The sequence below is a fragment of the Muntiacus reevesi genome, chromosome 4 (assembly GCF_963930625.1).
Source record: "Muntiacus reevesi chromosome 4, mMunRee1.1, whole genome shotgun sequence".
Lineage (NCBI taxonomy): Eukaryota > Metazoa > Chordata > Mammalia > Artiodactyla > Cervidae > Muntiacus > Muntiacus reevesi.
The window spans coordinates 143,450,345-143,478,035 of NC_089252.1; the positions used below are offsets into that span (position 1 = coordinate 143,450,345).

The window sequence follows — 27,691 nt, forward strand, 5'->3', positions numbered from 1 at the left end:
CCAGATCCATGCCTGGCAGATAGTAGGTTTTCAATAATGTGTATGAAGTCAAGCTGAGTCTTTTAAAAAACTATTTATTTTTGGCTGCCCTGGGTCTTTGTTGCTGCACACAGGCTTTCTCTAATTACAGAGAGCTGGGGCCACTCTTTGTTGGGGTGCATGGGCTTCTCATTGCAGTGGCTTCTCTTGTTGCAGAGCATGGGCTCTAGGGCATGTTCGCTTCAGTAGTTTCAGTTCGTGGACTCGAGAGCGCGGGCTCAGTAATTGTGATGCCCAGGCTTGTAGTCTGGTGGCCTGAGGAACCTCCCTGGACCAGGGATCGAACCCATGTCCCATGCATTGGCCGGTGGATTCTTAACCACTGTACCACCAAGGAAGTCCCAAGCTGAGTCCTGATCTACAGGCCTGGAAGTCTAGAAGGCTGGACTATGGATTTCCCCTTTTGTATATATGTGTGTATGTGTGTGTGTGTTGGTTGTTTAGTTGTGTCTGACTCTGTGTGACCCCATGGACTGTAGCCCACCAGGCTTCTCTGTCCATGGGATTCTCCAGGCGAGAATACCCGAGTGTATTTCCATGCCCTCCTCCGGGGGATCTTCCTGACCCAGGGGTTGATCCTGGGTCTCCTGCATTGCAGGCAGAATCTTTACCATCTGAGATACCAGGGACTCCCTTTTTGGGGCCAAGTGCACACAGAGGAATAGTAATGTAGTGACAAATATACATGCAGTCTCTGACAGGTCACAAAGCCCTCACTCCTTGTAATCTCAGGATCTTGACAGAAGGTGAAGGCAAATATTTGTATTATTTCCAATTTATGGGTGAAGCAACTGAGCACCAGAGAATGACTAGCTGCAGGTTTGCAAAGCGTGCATTTGAAGTCAATCTCTCAGGTTCCAAATTCTGTGGAGTGAGCGACGGAGCGACGATTGTCTTGTCTGGAGCAGGGAGGCCCCTGGAGGCTGGTGAGATTAGAGTGCAGTGTCGGGTGGAGGGGTGGTTGTGACCTAGGAGGCCCTGGGACAGTGGTTCAGCTTCTTGGGGAAGAGAGTGTGCCCTCCGAATGACTTTTGTAGGTGTGTTTGTGACAAGTTCAGCAGGTGCAAGAAGGATGGACCAGTGCCAAAGGCCAAGCCCAGAGATGTTTCAGATTTTTCCCTTTATGCCCCTGCAACCAAGCCCTGCTCTCCAGCACATATAAGCGACCCAGGCTGGTGCTGCTGCAGTCAGTGACCTGGCCCCTCTCGCTTCTCCCTGACAACTCTGAGCTTGCTCCTCTCTCTCCAGTCATGATCGCCAGACAGCAGGGCATTCGAGGCGGGTCCCGTGGCTTTAGCTGCGGCTCGGCCATCGTAGGTGGGGTCAAGAAGGCTGCTTTCAGCTCGGCCTCCATGTCTGGGGGTGCAGGCCGCTGCTCCTCTGGGGGCTTCGGCAGCAGAAGCCTCTACAACCTCGGGGGGAACAAGAGCATCTCCATCAGCATGGCCGGGTGCCGGCAGGGTGCCGGCTTCGGGGCTGCAGGTGGCTTCGGGGCTGCAGGAGGTTTTGGTGCTGCTGGAGGTTTTGGCTCTGGTTTTGGTGCCGGCGGCTTTGGCGGTGGATTCGGGGGCTCCTTCGGTGGACGAGGTGGTGCTGGCTTCCCGGTCTGCCCTGCTGGAGGGATTCAGGAAGTCACCATCAACCAGAGCCTGCTGACCCCACTCCATGTGGAGATCGACCCTGAGATCCAGAAGGTCCGGACTGAGGAGCGTGAGCAGATCAAGCTCCTCAACAACAAGTTTGCCTCCTTCATTGACAAGGTGAGCAGCCGCTTGGTCAGACAAGGTGGTAGAAGCCAGGGTTTCGGAGTCCCAGCATCTCATACCTAAGCCTGCTGCAGACTTGGGAAACCTGAGAATTTCTCTGGGCCTCTGTTTCCTACCCGGTTAAGGAGAACCATTACTCTTTCTCTTTTGTCCTGTGGCTGGTGGGAAAATAGGCTGCTCAAAACAGTTCAACGTTTGAATTTCCCTAAGGTTGCTATGTGCTTCTGGGCAAATTGTTCAACTTTTCTGGGCCCAGTCACCCCAGCTATAAAGTGGGCTCATCGTTTCTCTGCTTTTTCTCTATATTTGGGTTTCAGAAATAACATGGTCAATAATTTAATAGTTAGTTCATTCTAGTTAATACGATTGCTTAACTACTGGCACTTCCGAATTTGGAGCAGAAGAAAACCAGGCTGCTTTCTCAAATGAGAAAGGGACTGACTCCGGTGGCAGATTCCAGGTCCCATGAGGATCTCAGAAGGTCATTGCGTTCATCCTCCTGACTCTGGGCAAAATTGTTCATTTTGGGGTCTTTTTGAAGAGGAGGTGGGCTGAATCTCTCCCTTTTCTTTTTTTTTTTTGTAGTCTACTTTCCTTCTCCATGCTAGGTCTAGAGGTTCAAGACTTTTACGCTGTTTGCTATGTTTATGTGTGATGGATGATAGCAAACAGATTAGTTCCGGAAAGTCATTAATCCAAAGATGAATGACTGAATGGATGGGTGTAGCACATTTGGCCCAGGTTGCCCTGGTTCTCTGTGCAATGAGGTCTTAGTTCTCTTAGATGAATGGGGCAAGAATGAATGATCTTGGAATAGATTGAATGGTAATACTTGTTCTTGCTAGCTTGAAGAAATCCCTAGTAGCTTAAAAGGGCTTCATAGTGACTCTACGACCTACAGGTGTAAAAGTAAGACTGACAGTTGGGTGCTTACTTGTCTTCTCTCCCATCATCGGTTTAAGTTCAAATTATGATCAGCCACCCTTATCTGCTTTCTCTTCTATTCTGAGGCACATAAAGTGGAAATGTCACGCTACACCTTGGTTTATTTGGCTAGATCTCTTCCTAGAGGGAAGGTTCAGGGAAGTTCCCTTGCAGGACTGAGTCTATGAGACTCAGAATATGTCTAGGGCTTGATCTTAAACATTTTATATTCCATTGTTCACAGGTTCACAGGGACACATGAGGTCCATTTATAAGAAAGCTTGTTTAAAAACATCTTCAGTGCGTTCATCATTCCTTTGCCTTGGGTGAGGTCACATTGAATGCAATAGCCCCTAGGCTGTGGTTGTATTTCCTGAATTTGTTTTATTATTTCATAGAAGTTCAGTGTTCTTTTCAGCAACTCTTCCTAGGGCCTCTGGACCCCTGTGGTCTAGTTGTTCTTGCTGCACAGTAGGCCCCGATGCGTGGGCTCTGCTCTGTTCTTCCCAACACACGTGGCCTACTTGCTTCTGTGGAGGGGTCTGCCACATTGACTCCAGCAGATGGTGCCTGAAGCTGTAAGGCGGTGGCCCTACTCTGATGGCCCTTGGGCTGCCTGGATGGCTTGGATTGACTGGGTTGGTGTGGTCCAGCTCTTCTGCCAGAGTTTCAGGCTCTCATTTGTCGGTTGGTGCCTTTGTTAAATACAGGTGCGGTTCTTAGAGCAGCAGAACAAGGTGCTAGAGACCAAATGGAAACTCCTCCAGCAGCAGACGACTACCACATCTGTCAAAAACCTCGAGCCCTTCTTTGAGGCCTACCTCAATGCCCTGAGGAAGCAGGTGGATACCTTAGCCAACGACAAGGGACGCCTGCAGTCTGAGCTGAAGATCATGCAGGACAGTGTGGAGGACTACAAAACCAAGTATGTAGGGAGCGAATGCCATCCAGCAAATCTGTCTGAGTGTGCCGGGGCTCCTCTGCAGTCATTTGGAATCCCAGGCTCGGAAGAGACCCTGAAGAGTCAGGGATGACCTCCAGTCTGTTCTCCTGCATCTACATGGTCATTTTTTAAAATAGGATGATGTCTAGTAACTCTAAGTTGCCCCAAACAGAAAATGAGTGATAGATTCAGGGAGCTGGGCTTGGCTTATACCAAACAGGTGAAAAGTAACACAGCAGGGTGAGAAAAACACAGGCTGTAAAGAGAGATGGACCTGCTTGGCATACTGATTCCTCCACTTACTAAGCTGTGTGATCTTGGTTGACTTGCTTAACCTCTCTGAATCTCAGTTTTCTTCATCTGTATTATTATTATTTACTGGCAGCACTGTGCAGACTGTGGGATCTTAGTTCCCTGATCTGGGATCAAACCCATGCCCCCTGCAGAGGGAGTGCAGAATCTTAACCAGTATGCCCATTATGGGATGAAACAGAAAAATACCAGCTCCCTCTCTCAATTCACTCTCATACCAAAGAAGAAGAACTGGAGCATTGGCAACTCTCCTAAGAATTTAGTCCACCTAATGGCCAAAGGTAGCTCTTCTACTCAAATAAAATCAACCAGATCATGCTTGTTCTCCTCCTTACATCTTTTCTCTTGCAAACAGTCTTTTTAAAATTTGGTTTCACTCCTCTGAATAAACTAGGATTTATTCAGACTGGTATCTCAAACAATTCATTACTCAGCAAATGTAAATGAAATTAATATCTGCATGAACATGGGAAAATGTAGCCAATTAGATGGAGTTTTTCAAAGAGATGTTTGGAAACCAGCAGGAAAGAGTGAGAAACACTAACTCCCTGTGGACCTCTTGTCTTTTCTTTCTCATCTTTCCACTCCCAGGTATGAAGATGAAATCAACAAACGCACAGCTGCTGAAAATGACTTTGTGGTCCTCAAGAAGGTGAGGGTTGAAGGAGGGTAGTGATGTGCTCCCAGGTCCCTCAGGAGTGGTCTTTGGCTTGAATCATGGGTTTGGTTCATCCTGACCTTCTCCCCCCAACCCCACCCTACCTTGGTACTATCCAGATCTCACTGAACTAGGAATTAAGGCTGTGAGAAAAGCCCATGTGGATAATTAACTTCCATGTCTGCAGGTGGCTTTAGGGGCAGAACAGGCCAAATAAGGTGAGGCCCTCACACCTCACCTGATGCGACCTTTGTGTATCACACGATGCCCCTGCCCCTCGTTGGAATGCTTGCTCCTTGTCTCTCATCCTCCCTTCTCCTCTGCAGGATGTGGATGCTGCCTACATGAACAAGGTGGAGCTGGAGGCCAAGGTGGATGCCCTCAACGATGAGATCAACTTCCTGAGGGTCCTCTATGCTGCGGTGAGGACTCCATCTCCAACCCTCTCCATTCAGGGAAGGCCTCCACCTGTGAGGCTGCTGGTTGGAATTGACAGTCCTTTGAAAGGACTCCCACTCCCTTACTTCAGGGCCATGGGTTCTCAGCAAGGTCATGGATAGAAAGGATTGAAGTGAGAGATTCAACTGAAACCGAGCGGTTCTCTAAACCCAGAGGTTGTCTTAGATGATTAGATCTAAAGTTTGCTCGGGATAGAAGTGATTGCCATTTAGCATTTCTCCAGTGAGATAGATCATTATCTTCCCTTCCATGACAACATACTTGAGCCCCCTGACCTGGAGTGATTTGTGGTCCCCAGTGAGCAGGGAAGACTAGAGACATTGCTCTTCTGTCCTGAGATGTCACCAACTGCTTGATTTTTGCATAGAAATTTACCCCTCCTCCTCTTCTGTACACTTTGGGAATGCCAAGTCGGCTCCCATCTGAGCCTGTGGCAGGGCCATTTCTATGATGATGGTGGGCCTCTGGTGTCAGAGATTAGGGAAGACCCTCCAGTAGGCCTGATAGGAGACACTTTCCCTGCAGGAGCTGTCCCAGATGCAGACCCAGGTCAGCGACACATCCGTGGTCCTCTCCATGGACAACAACCGCAACCTGGATCTGGACAGCATCATTGCTGAGGTCCGGGCCCAGTATGAGGAGATTGCCCAGAGGAGCAAGGCTGAGGCTGAGGCCCTGTACCAGACCAAGGTGAGTGCTGGAGTTCTCTCTGGAGTTGAGGGTGGCTTCTGGGGCTCTGCTTTTGATGTTTGTGAGCAAGCCATCATCAGCTTGAGCCCAAGAGAAGTCAGAGGTAAACTGATTCTTCTGGGTGTCACTGATCCTGGTCTGCCTGGAGATTACGTGACCTTTTGTATTACCCCTGCCACCTGTGGCTATTCTTGCTGAGTTCATTGGAGGATAGACCCAACCCAAATAGCCCTGATCCTTGTTTCCCTGGGTCTCAGGTCCAGCAGCTTCAGAACTCAGTGGACCAACATGGAGACAGCTTGAAGAACACCAAGAATGAGATTTCAGAGCTTAACAGGTTGATCCAGAGGCTGCGGGCTGAGATCGAGAACGTCAAGAAGCAGGTAGGTGTCACCTCTTCCCCAAAGTCTCACTAGAGGGCCAAGGGCCCAAGACATGTCTCCAGAGTAGACAAGCAGACAATGCATCAGGCTGGAAGATCTTGAGCTGGTCTGCAGGGGATTTGTAACTCTTTGCATAAGGAAATGGCAACCCACTCCAGTATTCTTGCCTGGGAAATCCTATGGGCAGAGAAGCTGGTGGGCTATAGTCCATGGGGTGGCAAAGTAGGACACGACTTAGTTACTGAAAACGAACAAGTCATACCCAAATCTTTTCAGCAGTAACCTAGTTAACATGATATGACACCTCAGTAAATAAGATTTCTTGGCTCTTTTTCATTGGTTTTTTTCATTTTTGTTGAATCAGTCTGGTGGGGGCATTGGTGGACTCTAGCAGGGGTGAATAAAATGCATGAGTCAGGGAAGGTGGGGAGAAGGACAGACAGAATCCTAACATCCTAAGCCAAGTAAAGTGGCTACAGGAGAGGGGACAGATTTCGAGGTCTTGACAACAGGCCCCTAATGATTGATGCCTGTCCCGTGCCGTTGTCTTCAGTGCCAGACTCTGCAGGGATCTGTGGCCGATGCAGAGCAGCGTGGGGAGGTGGCCCTAAAAGATGCCTACAGCAAGCGCACAGAGCTAGAGGCCGCCCTGCAGAAGGCCAAGGAGGAGCTGGCCCGTGTGCTGCGAGAGTACCAGGAGCTCCTGAGCGTCAAGCTGGCCCTGGACATCGAGATCGCCACCTACCGCAAGCTGCTGGAGGGCGAGGAGTGCCGGTGAGTGGGGAAGGCAGGGTGGAAACGGGAAATGGAGAGGGTCCAGAGCCGTGGCCAGTCCAGGGCGCCTCTGCTGTACCACTTGCTTCAGTGCTGGCGTGTTGCGAACCGGATGCTGTTACATGACAGGCTCACGTTCAGGCCTCAATTCGGCTGCTTAACAAGGGGGAGGGTGCTTGCCACCGGCTTGTTGAACGAAGCATGGCTCCAGGCTTGCTGAGGTTCACTGCTCTTTCTCTCCCCCACAGAATGTCTGGAGAATGCCAGAGTGCTGTGAGCATCTGTAAGTACTGTCTGCTCCCTGCTGTGGCCATTTGTTTGCCCAGCTTTGGGGTGAGATTCCCGGTACCAGTGCTGTTGGAGTAACCTTGTCCTTGCCTTTTTCCTGCAGCTGTGGTTGGCGGCGCTGCCAGCGCAGGAGGGCTCAGTGGAGGGTTAGGAGGCAGCTCTGGATTTGGCCTGGGCTCTGGCTCCTGCGCAGGAGGCCTTGGTGGAGGGTTAGGAGGCAGCTCTGGATTTGGCCTGGGTTCTGGCTCCGGAGGTGGCTTTGGATTCGGTGGTGGCATCGGCGGCAGTTCCAGCGGCAAGATCATCTCTACCACCACCCTGACCAAGAAATCCTTCCGATAAAGGAGACGGGGGCCCTGAAGCCCTCTGCGGCCAGCCTGCCCAGCCCTGGTGTCTCTGCTTCCTTCACTCCACCTCCACTCTCCTTTCCTGGGGCTCGTCTTACCAGCGTCACCTCAGCGCCAGGACGTGGATTCTGCTTTCTTAGAGTTTGGTAGCTTCTTCCTGATTTGGGCTTGTGATCCAGCTGGAATAGGAGAGGTGTCGACTGACTCTTTACCTCCCATGGACAGAGGAGAATCCAATCGGGTGCTTATCTCCAGGATTATCAGGGTCATGTGTCCCCTCCCAGCCCAGCGCTGCCTCCTACCAGATCCTGCATCTCCCTCTACATCAGGACCAAACTCTTTCTCCATCCCTGGGCAGCAACCAACCCTGCAAGGTTGGGACAAGAACCCCTGAGTACCCTGTCCCACTCTTCTCCTTCCCTTTAGCCTTCTTTGGGTGAATCTTCAATAAAACGCCTTTGTCATTCATCTTTGAGCAGTTGTGTTGTTCCTTGGGAGAAGTCCCCAGAATTCTGGTGAAAGGGAAAGAGGCCGGGGCCCAAGGCATCTGTCTGTCCCTATTAAGGTCATCTGCTAATATCTCAGATCTCTTCTCTTAAATTGTCCAGATTATTGGGAGAGAAGTGCGGTGTGTGGAGCCTGAAGGCCACCTACAGAATAGGAGCACAGACTCAAAACAGCCAATAGTTGTAGAGACCGCTCATTGCAGGCAAGCAGGGCAGTGTCATCTCAGTGCTGAGACCCAGGCATCTGGCAGGAAGGGGTGCAATTGTTGAGGCGTGGGGCATAGGGCAGACAGTCAGGGGTCTCCACTGAGTACAGAAGAAGAGGTTATGGCGTTTATGGAGAGCTTATGTTTAGCATCTAGCAAGGCCTCCCTGTCTTCATGGAACTCCAGGCACCGGCTCTCGCTCCAGGTCAGCAAGGCTTTCTGGAACTTGTTGGCACAATCCACAAAGTCACGGTTGTTGGATGGAGCAGGGAAAGCATGTTGCTCTAACAGAGCTCTCGTGCCAAGCTCACTTGCCCCTGTCCTCAGGTGACTCTGGCAGGGTGATCTGTATGGCTGCCCCTGTGTGGTGGGAGAGTGGGGGCAGTAGACGATGCCTGATTGGGTCCAGCCCTGGAGGTTCTGGTTGGACAATCAGAGGTGGGGGTCTGGGTATATAGCCTCTGTGGACCCTCTGTTTCTGGACCGATTCCATGATACCTGGAGCATCACCATCTTCCTTTCTTCAGCAGAAGTTCCCTTGTGTGCTCTGACCTGTATCCCTCTTGCTGTGCTTGCAGATTGCACTCCCCCACCCCACTCCCCACTGTCAATTAGGGCCTCCCACCCACTATTGCCAGGGAGTGTCTGCAGACCCCAATCGCTCCACATGGTGCCTCCCACGGGCCCTTACTGTGTGCAGACGGAGGGCACACGGTTTGCCCAGGCCGGTCTCTACTCACACGCAGGCTTAGGATAGCAGGGCAGAGCAGTGAAGGGGCTTGTGCTCCCTGGCGGGCGCCTCCTGCCAGAAGCAGCCGCTCCCTGGGCTGGCTGGCTGCTCCCTCTCAAGTTAATCTCCGCATTGTCCCGGGGCTCACCCCGTGGGCAGAGCAGGAAGTCTTGGACTTCTTCTCCTCACTGCACCCCTCCCCTGGGAGGATGCTGAATAGGCCTTTTCCCCGAGCTTCTGGGGTGGAAGCAGGAGTCAAGGGTTGAAAGTAGGAGAAGGGCTTTTCAAGTTCACCCACCAGGAAGCTGCAGGTCACAACGAACCACACCAGAGCTGAAACACACTGGGTTTCAGAGCTGAAACCCAGAAGCGTGGCAGATTAATGTCTTTCTTGTGCTCTGAGCGGGAGGGAGCACAGGAGTGTCACCGCGCGGCCTCTCAGGGCCTCCTCTGTTGAATTTAACGACTTGCAAAGTTAGATCGTAGAGGAGATATGTACGTGTGTATCTTAGCATAAACATGTTTGTATTTGTAGGCAAGCAGCTACACAGGTGTGTTTTTAAAATTTATTTAAGAAAACTCCTGTTTAACACAAAAGAGTCGCTCAGAGAGGTGGCTGAGGGAGCTGTGACCCCCTTTGTGGCCCCTCAGGATTCGGTGCTAGGACGAACGGAAGGGTGGGCCGAGAGAAAAAGGTGCCACTTCAGCACCTGCTTCATGTTTGCTGTGTTGAAGATCGGGACTCAACAGTAGACTCTTTCTCCGATGTTGGTGAGGTGGTGGAAGGGGACAGGTAGGTGAACTGACAAAAGGCAGGACTCTAATCTTTTCTAAGAGGCAACCCTTTCTTCTAGGAAGTCTCCTGGGAGCCGTTCCACCCTCTTGGCCCACCCTGCTGCTCGGCCTCCCTTAGGCCTCCTGGGGCCTCCTTCTGACCACACTCCCTTCCCTGCACACAGTTTCAAGGCCTGCAGCCTTTCTCTCATCAGACTGGCAGCTTTCTGTCCGAAAATCCACAGTCTGGGGACTTCAGCTGGACAGGCATCACTGCGGGGCTCTCCCCCTTGGGGAGGACATACTTTCATGTAACTGTGGATTCATGAGTATGGGGGCTGTTGGGGAGGCAGACATGTGAAGTTCAGACTTCCCAGACTTTCAAGAGAGTGGTAAGAGCAATGGTGTATGCATTAGTTGCTCAGTTGTGTCTGTCTCTTTGCGACCCTGTAGACTGTAGCCTGTCAGGCTCCTCTGTCCATGGACTTCTCCAGGCAGGAATATTGGAGTGGGTTGCCATTCCCTTCTCCAGGGGATCTTCCTAACCCAGGGTTCGAACCTGGGTCTCCTGGATTGCAGGCAGATTCTTTACCATTTGAGCTAGAGGGAAGCAAGAGCAGTGGTAAATGTAAACAACGAGGCTCTGAAAGCACAGGGGAGAAGCATTCAGTTTTTAAAAAGAAATATTTTATTATTTGGCTGTTCCAGGTCTTAATTTTGGCATGACAACTCTTAGCTGTGGCATATGGACTCCCAGTTGCTGCATGTGGGATCTAGTTCCCCAACTAGGGATTGAACCCAGGCCCTTTGCATTGGGAGTGCACAGTCTCAACCACTGGATCCCCAGGGAAGTCCCAGAAGCATTCATTTTTGCCAAGAGAATCAAGGGAGGCTTCCTGGAGGAGGTGATCCCTGAGATAAATCTTGAAGCCTGAGAAGGAGTCAATCAGGTGAAAGGGTTGTGACCCTGGAGTTGGGGCAAGGGGCTCAGGGAGGTAGGGTGCTCTCGGCGGTAAGAATACCAGAGTAGAGGCAGGGGAGCGAGGCACCAGGAAGCATGTATAAGAACCCACAGTAGCTTGGCATCACGCCGGGTTAGGAACAGGGAGTGGTGGAAGGGAGGCTGGAGAGCAAGGCCCAGGCCAGGCATGGAGGGTGGGCTTGGCCCATCATCTGATTTGTGTGGGGCTTTGGCTTTGTGTTCCAAGACTTGGCAAGCTCAGAACGAGGCTTGTCTGAGATAGCAGGTCTGAAAGAGACAGAAGGAACTCTGGGGCACCTGCCTTCAGGGGGTGGCCTTTAGGCCCAGGACATTCTTTGGACTCCTGTCTGGGAATGACCACTTCTGCATCTCACTGCCCTTCCATGTGGCTGTCAGGCTAAGCCCTGTGATGCTCCACCTCCTTCCCCAGTCTTGTTCACCAGGAGGAAATGTTCTTTGCTGTCATTCCCTTGTCTTCTATATCCCCCATAGTGATGGTCATTTCTTCAATATTTGTTGAGCATCTGCTTTATGCCAGAGACTGAATCACTGTTCCTAAATCTCCTTAGATAACTCACACGATATCTCATGGTCACCTTCTTTCTTATTAGATCACAGCCTCTGCTTTACGTCCAGCTGGACTCCCTGAAATTCTGCACAGAAGAGAGCAAGAGCCATGCTTTTAAAAAATCATCATACTGAAAAATCAATTTAAATTTCCCTTTGACTTTCTCTACCCCAGGTTAAGTGATTGCTTAATGTTTTTTATTTCTCCTCTTTTTCTCTTTTGTTTCAAGCAATTTATTTACTAACTTCCCATTTTTGTTTTGAATTTTCCAGCAAGGACAAGATGTGATTTCTGCTATTTACAACTTCTGGTTTGAGGAGACACACCAGACAAACAAGATTCAGCACAAGTATGGTGGAGAGCTCCTATCATGCAGAGAAATTTTTCAAAATAAAAGATTCTTCAGGGCGAAACTCGTGTTTGGTTTTTTTTTTTTAATTAATTTTTATTGGAGTATATTTGCTTTGCATCCAGTTTTACTGCCCTGTGGATAGTCTCTGGAATGCTTTGTCACTGCTGGACCTTCAGTTTTCTCTTCCAGCAGGAGGTAGAAGTGAGTTGCTTAAAAGCAGAAGGTGGGTTTCTGTTTTGAAAGGTAAGGAAGGTGGATTAGGTCTCATCAGTTCCCCCTTGACCCCTAGAATCTATCCACAGAGCAGCCAGACTCATTTGTTTAAAAGTCACCTTGTAGCTCACCTTTGCTGAAACCCTTCAATGGCTTCGCCTCTCAGAGTAAAAGCAAGTCTTAGTGTGTCAAAGCCACATGTGTGATCGGATTCCACTCCCCCACCACCGCCCCCAGCCCCAGACCTCATCTCTGATGCATGTTCTCCTCCCTCACTCTGCTTCAGCTCTGCTGGTCCCCTGCTGCTCCACAACACACTCCTCACCTGCCTGCCTCAGGGCCTTTGCACATGTGGTTCCTCTGCCCAGCACAGCCTTTACTCAGGTGTCTGCATTTCCTTGCCATCTCACTGTGCTCAGCGGTCTTCTCAGGCCACTTTCAATGAAATAGCACCCTTCTCATGTCTACCCACCTTTTTTTCTGCTGCCTTTATTTTATAGCACTTTTCATAACCTGATATAATGTGTCCTTACTTCTTTTAGAAAGTACCTCTTTTAGTTGTACTTCTTCCACCCTTAGAAAACACTGTTGAATTTCCAGAAGCTGTCCTTAGCCTTGTTGGGTCTTAGGTGTGGCCTGTGGGATCTTTGCTGAATCATGTGGGGTTTTCCTCTAGTTGTGGCATGCTCTCAGCAGTTGCTGTGCACGGGCTTGGTCGCTCTGTGGCATGTGGGATCTTAGTTCCCCGACCTGGGATTGAACCTGTGTTCATGGCAGGGTGGACTCTTAACCCCTGGGCTACCAGAGAAGTCTCTGTATTTACTTCCTTACTGTTGGTTTGTTGCTGGCATGTGAGCTCTAGAAGAGCAGGAACTTCATCACTGCATTCACGGCGCCTGAAAACAGTGACTGGAAAATGGCCCATGTTCAATAAAAGTTCATAGCCTCAGGGCAGGCTGATTGGGGTTGATGCTCTGCATCTGAGAAAGAAGAACATGAGGTTGAAAACATGGAGAAAATGAAGTGCTTGGGTCATCACAGGAGCAATCAATTTGCTGAATCGACCTGTGATTTGTCCAGAGCAGTAGAAGAGACTGTATTATCATATTAAGACAGAAGTACACCCCAAAGTGACGTAAAATGACAAATACAAAGTAATAGCCAGGGTCCCCCGAGTACTAACAATGTCTAGGCCATTCTTTATGCCTGCCATACATGGTTTAATTCAATTCTCATAACAGCTATGGAAGATTAATCTGTTATTTCCATTTGACAGATGAGGAAACTTAGGTTCTAGAAGGTTTACTGTGTGATCTTGCCTGAGATCCCACAGTAAGTGAGTAAGAGGCAGAGCTAGGATTCAAACCCAGGACAGCCTGACTTACATGATAAAGACCACATCTAGCCCCTCCACTGGCTCAGGATTGATAGGAGCCGACTGCTAAAGAAGGTCAGAGAATCTTCAGTTCAGTTCAGTTCAGTCACTCAGTCGTGTCCGACTCTTTGCGACCCTATGAACCTCAGCACACCAGGCCATGCTGTCCATCACCACCTCCCAGAGTCCACCCAAACCCAAGTCCATTGAGTTGGTGATGCCATCCAACCATCTCATCCTTCATCGTCCCCTTCTCCTCCTGCCCTCAATCTTTCCCAGCATCAGGGTCTTTTCGAATGAGTGAGTTCTTCACATCAAGTGGCCAAATTACTGGAGTTTCCGCTTCAACATCAGTCCTTCCAATGAACACCCAGGACTGATCTCCTTTAGGATGGACTGGTTGGATCTCCTTGCAGTCCAAGGGACCCTCAAGAGTCTTCTCCAACACCACAGTTCAAAAGCATAATTTCTTCTCGCTCAGCTTTCTTTATAGTCCAACTCTTACATCCATACATGACCACTGGAAAAACCATAGCCTTGACTAGACGGACCTTTGTTGACAAAGTAATATCTCTGCTTTTTAATATGCTGTCTAGGTTGGTCATAAATTTCTTTCCAAGGAGTAAGCGTCTTTTAATTTCATGGCTGCAATCACCATTTGCAGTGATATTGGAGCCCAGAAAAATAAGGTCAGGCACTATTTCCACTGTTTTCCCATCTATTTGCCATGATGGGACCGCATGCCATGATCTTAGTTTTCTGAATGTTGAGTTTTAAGCCAACTTTTTCACTCTCCTCTTTCACTTTCATCAAGAGGCTCTTCAGTTCTTCACTTCCTGCCATGAGGGTGGTGTCATCTGCATATCTGAGGTTATTGATATTTCTCCCGGCTTCACCTGCACTGGAAGAAGCAGTGCCCACATCGCAGACAGTAAGTGTCCCCCTAATAGTTTCAGTGCACATTATACCATCTCTGATTTTTAAAAATTGAAGTATAGTTAGTTTGCAATATTGTGTTACTTTCAAGTGTACAGAAAAATGATTCAGAGTCTTTTCCATTATAGGTTATTACCCACCTCTGATTATTTTATCTTATTTAGATGCCATGATTTTAAGGGCAAAATGGAGTTAAGAGAAACCATGTATACTGAAGATCAGGAGAAGCAATTGGGGATATTTAACTGAGAGGATAGTTTCTGGAGATTCAACAGTATTTTCTAATGTTGGAAGAAAATACAGAAACCAAGGAAACTAGTCTGTGTTACTCTGAAAGGCCAGATGAGAGCAAACCCATTTCACTTCAGGTCACATAGAAGGCCTGCTAGGACCAGATGCTGATGGACACGGAGGCAAGGAAGACTGGCTGTGATGCAGCATAGAGGGTCACAGTCCAGCAGGGGCATTTCAGCTGGGGACCATGAGCCCTGTCTAAAGGACAGAGCTGTCCAACAGAGGAAGAGTCTGGTTGGCAGGAGTTTGAGACCAGAGGCTCATGGGCCTCAGTTAGGATGGCTGCTGTGTTATTGTCAGGGTTCTGAGCATCCACATGTGCACAAACGTTTGCAGACTGAATAAGCAGTATGTGCTAAGTTGCTTCAGTTGTGGGGGACTCTTTGTGATCCCATGGACTGTAGCCTTCCAGGCTCCTCTGTCCATGGGATTTTCTAGGCAAGAATACCGGAGTGGGTTGCCATTTCCTCCTCCAGGGGATCTTCCCGACCCAAGGATTGAACCTGAATCTCTTATGTCTTCTGCATCGGCAGGCAGGTTCACTACCACCAGTGCCACCTGGGAATAAACAGTATGTGGAGTTGGTGATGGATAGGGAGGCCTGGCATGCTACGATTCATGGGGTTGCAAAGAGTCAGATACGACTGAGCGACTGAACTGAACTAAACTTCATATATATGTGTTACCATTTTCCAATGTATGTGATTATAAGATGCAGTTTTATTTAAAAGTATTGCTAAATTCATAGTAAAAAAATACATTCTCAAAAGATACTGAAAACATAAGTTTTGAAGGTCAGGATCATTTCTGATGTTAAAAGGGCCTTCAGTTCCAGAGACGGTTGGTTTCCAAATTCACTGATCCCATGAAGAGGAGTCCAGTTCCCACTGGATCAGAAGGCATTAAAGCTAGATCTAAGGAGATCTTCCTTGGGTCAGGGTGGTGCCTGGCTGGCCTAGGCAAGCAAGAAAATTGAATGAATTGCCTTCCATGGGCATCCTGAATAGGAGAGGCTGCTTGTGTGCGTGTGTATGTGTGTATTTGTGTATGCGGGACTGTCCTGAGGTAGAAGCACAGACTAGCTAGCCTCTTGGCTACAGAGCCCTATGAGGCTTTGATTTTATACATTGCAACACAGTGACTCACTCTTTTCTCTAGTGAGAAGGTACTTAGGCTACTTACTTAAGCTTCATAATCCGGGTGCTGAAATGAGTGTAAGCCAACTCTGATTTCTCAAAATGTTTATTGGGTCCCTCAAGCCTGGAGGGCTGGGCCCAACCATCAAGAATTTCAGCTCATGGATTGCTTCCTCCTCTTCTATCATTTGCATCCCTGGCGACTCTCCAATCAGAATCGACACCCTCGTCCTGCTAATGGACTCCCGATCCCTATTTTGCTCCCCGTCCCCTAGTGGACAATGTCTTCTCTGCAATCCCGGGTGCAGAATAATAGACTAAACACACTTAAATTAACACAACCTTGTAAATCAACTATACTGCAATTAAAAAAAGAAAATAGATTAAACTCTTTTTTCTATTTCTTCCACCACTTGTTGGAGAGTTTTCAGATCTGATGACAATGGTGGTTGTGACTTTCCTTCTCAAAGATGCCTCTCCAAGGCAATTCCCTTGAAGGGATGACAAATGTGACTTAGGATCAGTGGGCTCTATTTGCTCCAGTGTGGGGCAGAAAGGTACCTTGCTTCACTTCAGGCTCCACACCTGCCCATGCAGCAGCCTCACTTTCTTTGGCACAAAAGGCAGGCCTCCATCCTGTCTCAACCACATTCCCTACGTCTTCTACAATTGCTTTCTGCTCTAGCCAGGCCTGTCTCACCCCTGTATTGATCAGCACTCATACTTGCATATATGAGCATCCATTCTGCCTGGGATGTAAACAGAAAATAATTTATTAAAGCACAATGTTGATCATGGCCTCTCTGGGGGTTCTGCAGCCTGGAACCATGTCCAGTCACCCCTAGAGGCTGCTCTGGAGCAAACATTATGACCACTGCTGCTGTACCTCCGATGCTCGGGGGAAGTAAAAAACTTCACTTCTGTCCGTGCGTGCATGTGTGCTCAGTCACTTCAGTTATGTCCAACTCTTTGCAACCCCATGGAGTGTAGCCTGCCAGGCCCCTCTGTGTGTATGCGGGACTGTATGGGATTTTCCAGGTAAGTATACAGGATTGGGTTGCCATGCCCTCCTCCAAGGGATTTTCCCGGCCCAGGGATTGAACCTGTGTCTTTTGCATCTCCTGCACTGCAGGCAGATTCTTCACCTCAGAGCCACTGGGGAAGCCCCCACCTCTGTCCATCAGGACTCAGATGTCTCCATCAGAATCTAGGTCTCACAAGAGTGTCTCTCATTGAAAGGTTCCAGGCCATGGGCCTGGCTTCTAGCTGCAAAGGAGTCTGGGAATGTATTTGCTGGATTTTACCCTAAGAAGGTGGGGATCTCACTGTGGGAAATGACCAAAATGAAGGGAAGACATTCAAAGATGTTGTGTAGCCACAGATGACAAAAGTCTACCCAGGTCACCAGGTCCTGAATCTAACCATGCTTCCTTTCATGCTCAATCTTGGCTCATGACCAATTGGGTTGGAACGTCTTTCCTTCTGTCTAGCAAATTCTGTCCTTTGTGAAAATTTCAGCTCATGTCTCTTCCTGAAGCCTTACCATGCAATTCCCCTTTTTCACTGCATTTCTAATTCTCCACGCTCTCAAAGCACCTCTAACTTGGGACTTAGTTTTGCACAGTCTTATAATGTTTGGCTTTTCTGCACTGCGAGTTCTTTGGAAACCATTCTTTTTACCACATAGTGATCCAGAGCATCCATGCTTGGTAAACACATCTCTTATTTGTTCATGGATTTCTCTTTGTCGGGCCAGAAGCTGAGGCCTGCTTCCTCTCATCTCATCATGGAGTTGATGTGGTTTTAGCTATCTGGCTCCATGCTGTTCTCACATTCCCTGGGGAATCTCAGTGGTTAATTAGCAAACGGAGTCATTACTTCATTGGGTTGTTCTTTTGACAGGTATGAAAGCTGAAATTCTCCATGTGATTTGTAAACAAAAATAGCTAAAAATAACAGTGAAACTGAGGAAACCAGATCTGAAAGAGACACGTGCACCCCAGTGTTCATGGCAGCACTGTTTATAATTGCCAGGACATGGAAGCAACCTAGATGCCCATCAGCAGATGAATGGATAAGGAAGCTGTGGTACATATACACCATGGAATATTACTCAGCCGTTAAAAAGAATTCATTTGAATCAGTTCTAATGAGATGGATGAAACTGGAGCCCATTATACAGAGTGAAGTAAGCCAGAAAGATAAAGACCATTATAGTTTACTAACACATATATATGGAATTTAGAAAGATGATAATGATAACCCTATACGCAAAACAGAAAAAGAGACACAGAAGTACAGAACAGACTTTTGGACTCTGTGGGAGAAGGTGAGGGTGGGATGTTTCGAGAGAACAGCATGTATATTATCTACAGTGAAACAGATCACCAGCCCAGGTGGGATGCATGAGACAAGTGCTCGGGCCTGGTGCACTGGGAAGACCCAGAGGAATCGGGTGGAGAGGGAGGTGGGAGGGGGGATCGGGATGGGGAACACATGTAACTCCATGGCTGATTCATGTCAATGTGTGACAGAACCCACTGCAATAAAAAAAAAATAAATAAATAAATAAAAAAAAGAAAGTGAAAAAAAAAAAACAGTGAACACTGAACACGTATACTGTGCTAGGTACTTTCTGGACATGACAGTGACTATGAGAGAGGTACTTTTAGCAACTGAATTTTACAGATGAGGAAACCAAGGCACAGAGAGGTTAATGAATTTCTGCACAAACACACAGAGGCAAAGCTGATATTCAAAAGTGGGAACTGTTTCATGGAGAGCAGACTTGTGGTTGCCAAGGGGCAGGGAGCAGGGGAGAGATGGATTGGGAGGTTGGGGTTAGCAGATGTAAACTATTAAATGGAGAATGGATAAATAGCAAAGTCCTACTGTACATCACAGGGGACTATATTCAATATCTTGTGATAAATCATAATGCAAAAAAAGAATTTCAAAAAGAATGTATATACATGTATAGGTGAATCACTTTGCTATACAGCAGAAATTAACAATATTATAACAGAATATATATATATGTATAACAGAAATTAACAATATTATAAATCAACTATACTTAAATTTAAAAAAGTGAAATCAAAGCTGGGTCTATTTGACTCTAAAGCACATACACTTAAACACTAAGAGAGAAAAGAATATGACCTGATTTTTGCTGTACGTTTCATAAAACTCATCCATCTATTATCCTGTGAGAACCAGAAGGGTAGAGACTACTGACCATCTTTATCGGTTAATAATGCTGACACACAGATAATTTAAATAGCCTTGGTCATGGTTAGTCATGGGGAGAGGCTGGTCCAGCTCTGAGTGTGGTTCATTCTTTAAACTCTGGTTCCTCTGAGGGAGCAAAGCTGAGGAGGGTGTGTGTACAGCACCCTCTGGGCCTTGGGCTGATTTCTCCTGCCAATAATCCGTGGGTAGCAGTTGTGGAAGATCAGGGGTGTAAGTCAGACCTGCTGCAAGGGAGTCCCAGTACTGGGTGGGAGGCAGATTATGTGACTCAAATGCCCAGTCAACTTCAACGTGATTCTGTGACGGATTCTTCAACTGATTCTTGATACTGTGATTCTATAGCTTTTTTTTTTTTTTTCTGGAGAGGAGATGCCACTCATTTGCACATATATTTTTTTAAATCTGAACACCAAATTCAAGAGGTCTGGATTCTTTATGCTGAGATCATCTCTGTTAGCTTGGACTACCTTATGTAAAGAAAGAAAGTGAAAGTCACACAGTCGTGTCTGACTCTTTGTGATCCCAAGGACTGTAGCCCGCCAGGCTCCTCTGTCCTTGGAATTTTCCAGGCAAGGATACTGGAGTGGGTTGCCAGTTGCTTCTCCAGGACCTTATGCAATGGGATTTCAGTTAACCTTTGACTAGTTTTATTTGGTTGTAATCCAGCAAACAGGCTTAATTCATTCATCAATTGTTCCACTGAGTGACTGATCATTCACTCAACCAACCAACCTTTAGGAGCATCTATTATTGGCACAGTGCTGTTCTAAGAACCAGAGGGTCCAGTGTTGGAACAAGACTGTAAGCTCCTAAAAAGTTTATGGCTTTATTCCGTGGGAGGGACCATGATGTTGCAGAGCCTGGAGGTAAGGAAGTAGGTTGAGGACACATGGGAGAATCAGGCCACTGAAGAAAGGGTCACTTACTCTGCACGTGGGCCACCCCCAGCCCAGCCCAGTGAGCGCTGAAGAATCCACCATCCTTCTCTCTTTCTCCCCATTCTGAGGAGGCCGAGACCACACAGGCCACACCCGTGGCAGGGCCATCTGTGCAGCAGACAGAAGGAAAAACTCTTGTGCTGGAGCAATCCATGGCTGACTTGGCAGGCTCCACACCTGTGCAGAAAGGCTTTCCTCTTGAACAAGCCAAGCCCAGTCCCTAAGCCTCTGAAAAACTTTAGACTGGCAGATTCTCAGGTTTTCAGAGTCAGACATGTACGACAGTGCTGCTGGCCTTGCTGGGCCTGGACTTCTGAGGCTGGGGGTGGGGGTGGGGGGTGGGTGTCTTGACACTGAAGCCACAGATCCCCCATGAGCACTTGTCCCCTTCACCAGAGAACGGTTCCTGAGTCTGTCTCCAGTGCCTGAGATGAGTTAGGTCATCTGTCAATAGGTGTCACATTTGTGGTATAATTGATGTTTGAATTTCCAGTCATCTGGGACTTGGACTGAAACCAGGAAGATGCCAAAAATGGGGGGAGCAAGAAAGGAAGCTTTAGAGATGTTCTGAAGATAGGGAATAGTGTATGGCTTTCCTGGGAAGTTTGCAAAATGAACTGGCTTGTTGAATTTTGCTGATGGCTTATCAAAGCACATAGTGTTAATTCCTTCCTCTTTTTCAAGAAGAGTCGTGAATCCAAATGCTGTAGCCTCCTGAACTACAGCTTAGGAGACAGGGGGAACCCAGGAGGCAGCTTTGTGATGGTTCTGGGCTTTGTTTCCAGGAAGCGAAGAGAAGAGGTCATCAATTCATCCTCAAACCCGGCACAGAGCTGGGCACACAGTGGGTGCTCTGTGGCCATGTGCAGTCTGTGGAGTAGACTGTATCACCCCTCCCGTTGAGATACTTGCCTGAGCCCTTGAGTGGGCTTCACCGTCTCCACCACCCAGACAACCAGAACCTCTCCAATCCACCTTCCACTCCATCCTTTCCAGAGCTGAGCCCAGCTCTGGCAGGACCTGGGTCAGCTGGCCAGTAGACAGATTACTGTGCCTCCTGGGTCCTGCCAGACAAAGCTAGGAGGTGGCCATGCCCAAGCACAGGGCCAAGTCAGGAACCTCCCCGTGCCAGGTAAGCCTGCCACCTTAGCACTTTCACCATTTCAGATTATTTTTAAGGTGTGTTTAGTAGCCTAGAACTAACATTGCCTGGAAGGCAAACCCAACCCATGACTATTTGAGACTAATTATCTCTCCTCCGTTTGAGCCCAGCAGCCTCCTAGATGTATATAAAGGGATTTATCCCGCTCAGGTCTTCAGTTTGCGCCTCTCTTCCTCTGGCTCTGAGCGGCCCTGCTGAACTCTCGTACTTTCCCTTCACCGACTTTGCTCACCATGAACAGACAAGTCCGCAAGACATCTGGCGGCGGGAGCCAGGGCTTCTCAGGCCGCTCTGCCGTGGTCTCTGGCAGTAGCAGGATGAGCTGTGTGGCCCGCTCTGGGGGAGCCGGCGGAGGGGCCTACGGGTTCCGGAGTGGAGCAGGCGGCTTTGGCAGTCGCAGCCTCTACAACCTGGGTGGCAATAAGAGTATCTCCATCAGCATGGCTGGCGGCTCCCGCACTGGTGGCTTTGGAGGAGGGCGCAGCAGCTGTGTCAGTGGCTTTGGGAGTGGCTATGGAGGTGGTTATGGAGGTGGCTTTGGTGGTGGCAGAGGAATGGGAGGTGGTTTTGGAGGAGCTGGTGGCTTTGGTGGGGCTGGTGGGTTTGGAGGAGCTGGTGGCTTTGGTGGGGCTGGTGGGTTTGGAGGAGCTGGTGGCTTTGGTGGGGCTGGTGGGTTTGGAGGAGCTGGTGGCTTTGGTGGACTTGGTGGTTTTGGAGGACCCGGTGGCTTTGGAGGCCCTGCTGGCTTTGGCCCAGGTGGCTTCCCTGGGGGAATCCAGGAAGTGACTGTCAACCAGAGCCTCCTGCAGCCCCTCAATGTGGAGATTGACCCCCAGATCGGGCAAGTAAAGACCCAAGAGCGGGAGCAGATCAAGACCCTCAACAACAAGTTTGCCTCTTTCATTGACAAGGTGAGGAAGCCCTGATGCATCCCCCATTCCTAAGTTGGGGACTTTGAGTTTGATATTTACATACAGTGTTTAGGATCAATCCAGAGTGGTCCAGGCTGGAGGGGAAGGGTTAGGCAGCATTCTTGGCTCTTATGAGGATGTTCAGGGCTGATGAATCTGCTCATGTAGTCATGTGACTGGGAAAGATGATGGTCCCCTTTGGACCCCCACATCCCCAAGTCCTGCTTGTCTGCCTCTTTGCTCAAGACTCCCACCTGTTGCCTTATCCAGCCTGGGCAGGTAGTGCTGGCAGGGTAGGGTGGGGGTCATGACCTCTGACAGGCAAGGGTCTGAGCCAGAACTGGGGGCTATTCAAACATGGGCTGCCCTCTGGGGCTTTCCAGGAGGCCTCGTCTCTCTATGGCGATGTGCCAGGCAAAGGAGGCAGGCACCCTAGAGAAGGAGTTCAAGAGGCTCAAGGGGAAACCTGAGTCCCAAGAGGCTGCTGAGACCCTAGAAACTCAGTCTGCACCTCAATCAACCTAATCAGGAAGAGTAGGGTGCTCGGGGACCTCTAGAGCAGGGTGGCTCACGCTGGCTGTCTCTCTCCTGTCACAACGATGATAGTAGCATTCCAACTGTGCCAGTTCCTAGCCATTCACATCCTTTGAAGTGAATATCAGTGGGGCGTCAATGGTGTCTTAGATGGAAAACAATGCTGTTGAGGTTTAAGCACCTTCTTGCGGTGTGCTGTGTGTTTTTGGAATTGGGCTAGAATCATGAAGTCCCCAGGAATACTGAAGGGTCAAGTTTCTCGCTTCCAGGCAGGGGTTACTTCCAGTTTCCCCTTGCATTTCTCCTGCTTCTGTAAGGAAGTCGTCTTGCATCTTCAATGGCCTGACTGCTGTGATGGTCTAACCATACCCTCTCTAGCCACAGTTGGAGATTTCTAGGCCTTTGTACTGGGAGATGGGAAGATGCAGACACCGAGTACTGCCCAAGGCAAGGCCCCTCTGCTCCAAGCACTGCCTGAGTTTGCTTCTCCCGATGCCCTCCAGGTACGGTTCCTGGAGCAACAGAACAAGGTCCTGGAGACCAAGTGGAGCCTGCTCCAGCAGCAGGGCACACATCCCATCACAGGCACCAACAACCTCGAGCCCCTTTTTGAGAACTACATCAACTCCCTGCGGAGCTACCTGGACAGCATTCTGGGGGAGAGAGGCCGCTTGGACTCAGAGCTGAGGAACATGCAGGACCTAGTGGAAGATTTTAAGAAGAAGTGAGTGACAGACGCATGTGGGAAGATGCTGTGGGCGACCCTGTCTCAGATTCCCAGTTTTCACTGCTTTCCCCTTGCCCACTGAGAGGGCTGCCCCTTAGCCTACTTCCTTGTATCTTCATAGAGGACAGTTTGGTTCATTGGGTTCCTCCTCACCTTCTTTCCTGAAGGATAGTCCTTTACAAAGAAAATTAGAAGGCTAGAGCTGAAGAAGCACTTTCTTATGAGCCAGACTGGGGAAGATCCTGGTTGTAGGATCTGAAGGATGCTGGGACAACTCACAGGGTGGTGACCAAGCATCCAGTCTACCGGGAATCGAGGGGTTTCCCAGGACTTGGAACTTTCCGTGTTAAAACCAGACAGTCTGCCAGAATGAATGGGAATGGTTGGTCCTTCTAATTAACAGGGGGACAGTGAGAGGGTGTGTTTATTTAAGAGGGGTGGGAGGGGGACAGAGGACAGAACAGAGGTAGTTTCAGAGTTTCAGAGAACAGTAGCATTTATGACTACCTCATACTGCAAACAGTGATTTCTTTTTAACTCTTACAGATATGAGGATGAGATCAACAAGCGCACAGCTGCTGAGAATGAGTTTGTGACCCTGAAGAAGGTAAGGGCTGTAGTGTGAGGTTTCTAGGGCTTGTAGGCACTGGTTTCCAGCTGGGCTGGGGGGAATCCTTACTCCACTGCTATAGAGCTGCCAAGTTCAGGCATTTGGAACCAAAAATAAGATCCAAGTGCATCTTAGTCTGGAGAGATGCCTCAAGGAGTCAGTTCACTCATTTTCTAGCTTTTGAGTAGACCTTCCGCCATCCCCTTGATGTGAATCCTTCATGTGGAGACCAGCTTCGGACAAGTACTGGTCTTGCTGTGGCTGTAGCTTGCTGTGCATTCCTTGGAGGAATAAGGCCTTTATGTGTTTATCTGTCTTTCTCAGGACGTGGACGCTGCCTATATGAACAAGGTGGAGCTTCAGGCCAAAGTGGATGCCTTAACAGATGAGATCAATTTCTTGACCACCCTCTATGATATGGTGAGGATGTTTCCTACCAAGAGGGAGCAAGAGGGAGGGTGAGATATTTTCAGATTTGATAGGTAGGGCCCAGGAAGACTGAACCTTGAGATAAGGCCTCTTGTTGGGGCTCCCCAGGAGGAGCTGCAAGCATGGGGTCTCTGAGAGGCTGGCAGTCAGGGCGGAGCCGATCTACCTTCCGAGCTGACTCAGCAGATGGGTCCGTTGATCAGGAGTCTCTTGAGGCTCCTGTGTGCTGGCTGCAGAGGCCCCACCAGTGAACAGCCCCCTCTGCGTTGGCAGGAGCTGTCCCAGATGCAGAGCCATGTCAGTGACACATCGGTGGTCCTGTCCATGGACAACAACCGCAGCCTGGACCTGGACAGTATCATCGCTGAGGTCAAGGCCCAGTACGAGGAGATCGCCCAGAGGAGCAAGGCCGAGGCCGAGGCCCTGTACCAGACCAAGGTGAGAGCTAGGCACTTCTCAGAGGATTCACTGAAGGTCCCAGGGAGGCTGTGGTCCAGGGGATGGCTGGGTGGTGGCCATTGGGTGGCCCCTCTTGATTCTCCTCTTTGGAGACATCCTGTCAAGGCTGTTCAGTTGCAGAAAGTGCTGCCCCCTAAGGGGAAGTGGTTCCACTGTCCCCTGCCAGACCACATGGGACCCACTCCAGCTTGCTCAGGGATTGCGGGGTGGGAGAACCTTCTACAACACACCAGATGTTCTCTTCCCTGCTGCCTCAGAGATGTCCCTGCAGAAGCATAATTCAATGTCATTTAAACACAGTGCTTACTAAGTACCTCGAGTTTGGCTGGGTGACATTAGGGACGGAGAAACACACCAGGCAAGGTTGCATCAACACCTGACTGTCCCTTCTATTCTCTAGTTGGGTGAACTGCAGACCACGGCTGGCAGGCATGGGGATGACCTGAAGAGCACCAAGAGTGAGATCTCGGAGCTCAACCGGATGATCCAGAGGCTGCGGGCTGAGATAGAGAATGTCAAGAAGCAGGTGGGACGGCCATGGATGCTGGTGTCTAGGCTGATGGGTGAGGGGTGGGGGCTAGGATCTCAGGACTCCTAGTCTGGGGGAGGGGACTTCTGGGGTCATCTCAGGCAGCACTGGCCTTCAAGGAGTTCAAAGACAAAGCCAGTTTAGATGGCTGCTAAGTCACAGCCATCCATCTGTCTTCCGTGCATGAAGACAGACAGAGGTGCCAAGGAAGGGGTGAGGTTGACTGGCTTGCTCTGGGGTAATCTAGTCTAAGACTCAGAGAACCTGGGACTCTCCTACTGGGCTCATCATTCCTCCTCCCTCCCCCTGCACCAGAACGCTAAACTGCAGACAGCCATTGCTGAAGCTGAGCAGCGTGGGGAACTGGCCCTCAAGGATGCTAACGCCAAGCTCCAAGAGCTACAGGCCGCCCTCCAGCAGGCCAAGGATGACCTGGCCCGGCTGCTGCGTGACTACCAGGAGCTGATGAATGTCAAGCTGGCCCTGGATGTGGAGATCGCCACCTACCGCAAGCTGCTGGAGGGCGAGGAGTGCAGGTGGGTCTCTTATTGCCATCTCTCTGCTTCTCTTGCCCCAAGTCACGTGCTGAGGGCCAGATAAATGACCAAGGGGATGCGGAGGAGGCCTGTTATAGAGAGAGGGCCCCACCTTGCACAGGGCTTATAGGCAACCACTTGCCTTTGCCAGTTCACGCTCTCCATAGATGGCCAAGTGCATAGGTAAACAGTGTGCATAGGGGTTCTGTGTTGGCCCATGAACAGTGGAGAAAGAGTACTGATGCGCCAGGCTGCTAAATTCTGTTCTGGTTGCTGTCACTTTCATTCATGGACTTGTTGGAAATTTGCTTTGCAACTGAGCTAGCCTTCTCTTGCTTTCTCATACAGGATGTCTGGAGAGTGCCAGAGTGCTGTTAGCATCTGTAAGTAGCCAAAGAAACCAGGAGAGTGAGAACTGGTTCTGAAATATCTGTACTAATTCAAGGCGATAGTTCCTAATTTAAACAATATTTCCATGGCGGTTGGACCCGTTTTCTTGGGGGCAGAAGGGGCAGCAGATATGCTTTGGTAAAGGTTCTTGGCTCAGAGCACTATTAATAGTACTGTATGGAGGGTGGGGGGATATCTAATAGGGAGCTTGTTAATGGGAGGAGAAATTCTGGATCATCTCCATGGGGGGAGGTCTTCAGAGGTGACAGTATGTAGAAAGAACCATTGGAAAATTCAAACTGACTTAACACTGTGGGGGTGAACACCTCACCCCATCAGAACGCAAGACAGTGATCATCAGGTTCAAAGCTGCCTTGATCGCCTCTCACTCATCCTGGGCCCAGGGGATCGTTATGATATCGGGAGGTGGTGGCCGGGAGCTGATCGCTGTTCCTGTGGTCTCCCCTGCAGCGGTGGTCAGCAGCAACAGCACCACCTCCGCCTCGGCGGGTGGTTTCGGAGGCGGATACGGCGGTGGCGTTGGCGTGGGAGGCGGCGCTGGCGGCGGCTTCGGCCGGGCTGGCGGTAGCGGCTTCGGCGGCGGCAGCGGGAGTGGCTTCGGCGGCGGCAGCGGCTTCGGCGGAGGCAGCGGCTTTGGCGGAGGCAGCGGCTTTGGCGGAGGTAGCGGATTCAGTGGCAGCAGCGGATACGGCGGCGGTAGCAGCAGCGGATTCGGCTCCGGCTCCGGGGGTCGCTCTGGGGTCAGCGGTGGAGGCTTCAGCTCAGGCAGCAGCCGGGGCGGCAGCGTCAGGTTCTCCCAGTCCTCCCAGCGCACCTCCAGATAAAATACCGTGCAGGGCACCGCAGCCGCCCCAGCGCCGCCCGTCGTTCCCATCCGCTCCTCATTTCTCCTGTCTGCAGCCTCCTCAGCGCCCTCCCACCCCACTACCTCTCCCCTCTCCAGTCCCCGCCGGCAGCCGCTTTTTGGGGCTAAAAGACCGGGGCCTCTTGTCCTTCAAGCATCCAGATCCCCGAGCAAGAACAGCCAGGAGACTTTCAGACTCTCTCTGGCTCCCGCCTGAGTCTGTGATTGTCTAGGTGTGGCCCCAGACACCATCTTCGCTGCCCTTGGGGCCTCCTCCCGGGGTGGAATGGTCACCACAGTTCTGATGTATATAACACACAGGTCCCTCTGCCCATCCGTTCTGTCGCCAATAAAGTGCATTGTGTTTAAGTCTGGCCTCTGAGTCTCTCTGGACGCCTTTCTCCCCACTGAACTGACCTCTTCCATCCTGTCCCACGTGGGCCGCCCCTTCTGCAGGAGGGCTGAGTACTACTCCTCTGAAACCCAGACAGTTACTCTCCATTGTCCATCATATGGGATCTGAATGGGCAAGATCTGGTTGTTCCTTTATGCTCTGAGCACTGGGACAACTGACCTGCTGGGAGAGGTGGGAGTGGGGAGTGGGGAGGGGGAGGATGGGGCCACACTCGGGTGAGTTCTTGGTGAAGTCCCAACAGTGCAGACATTCCTTCTCTAGTTTGGGGGAACCTAAGAG

General features: G+C 49.9%; 2 protein-coding genes across 2 annotated transcripts; both read left to right on the forward strand.

Moving 5' to 3' along the window:
• Nucleotides 1–1,271: 1,271 nt before the first annotated feature.
• On the forward strand, nucleotides 1,272–7,578 carry KRT4 (keratin 4). Its single transcript, XM_065934353.1, has 9 exons — nucleotides 1,272–1,799; nucleotides 3,440–3,654; nucleotides 4,576–4,636; nucleotides 4,969–5,064; nucleotides 5,627–5,791; nucleotides 6,049–6,174; nucleotides 6,728–6,948; nucleotides 7,197–7,231; nucleotides 7,340–7,578. The coding sequence occupies exons 1-9, from the start codon at nucleotides 1,290–1,292 to the stop codon at nucleotides 7,576–7,578; spliced, it is 1,668 nt and encodes a 555-aa protein (XP_065790425.1). The 5' UTR covers nucleotides 1,272–1,289.
• A 13,662-nt stretch (nucleotides 7,579–21,240) lies between these two features.
• KRT3 (keratin 3) lies at nucleotides 21,241–26,977 on the forward strand. The gene is made up of 10 exons (XM_065932062.1): nucleotides 21,241–21,676; nucleotides 21,764–21,918; nucleotides 22,956–23,176; nucleotides 23,726–23,786; nucleotides 24,114–24,209; nucleotides 24,492–24,656; nucleotides 25,078–25,203; nucleotides 25,522–25,742; nucleotides 26,091–26,125; nucleotides 26,604–26,977. Exons 1-10 carry the CDS (start codon nucleotides 21,241–21,243, stop codon nucleotides 26,975–26,977), a joined length of 1,890 nt encoding a protein of 629 aa, XP_065788134.1.
• The last annotated feature ends 714 nt before the right edge of the window (nucleotides 26,978–27,691 follow it).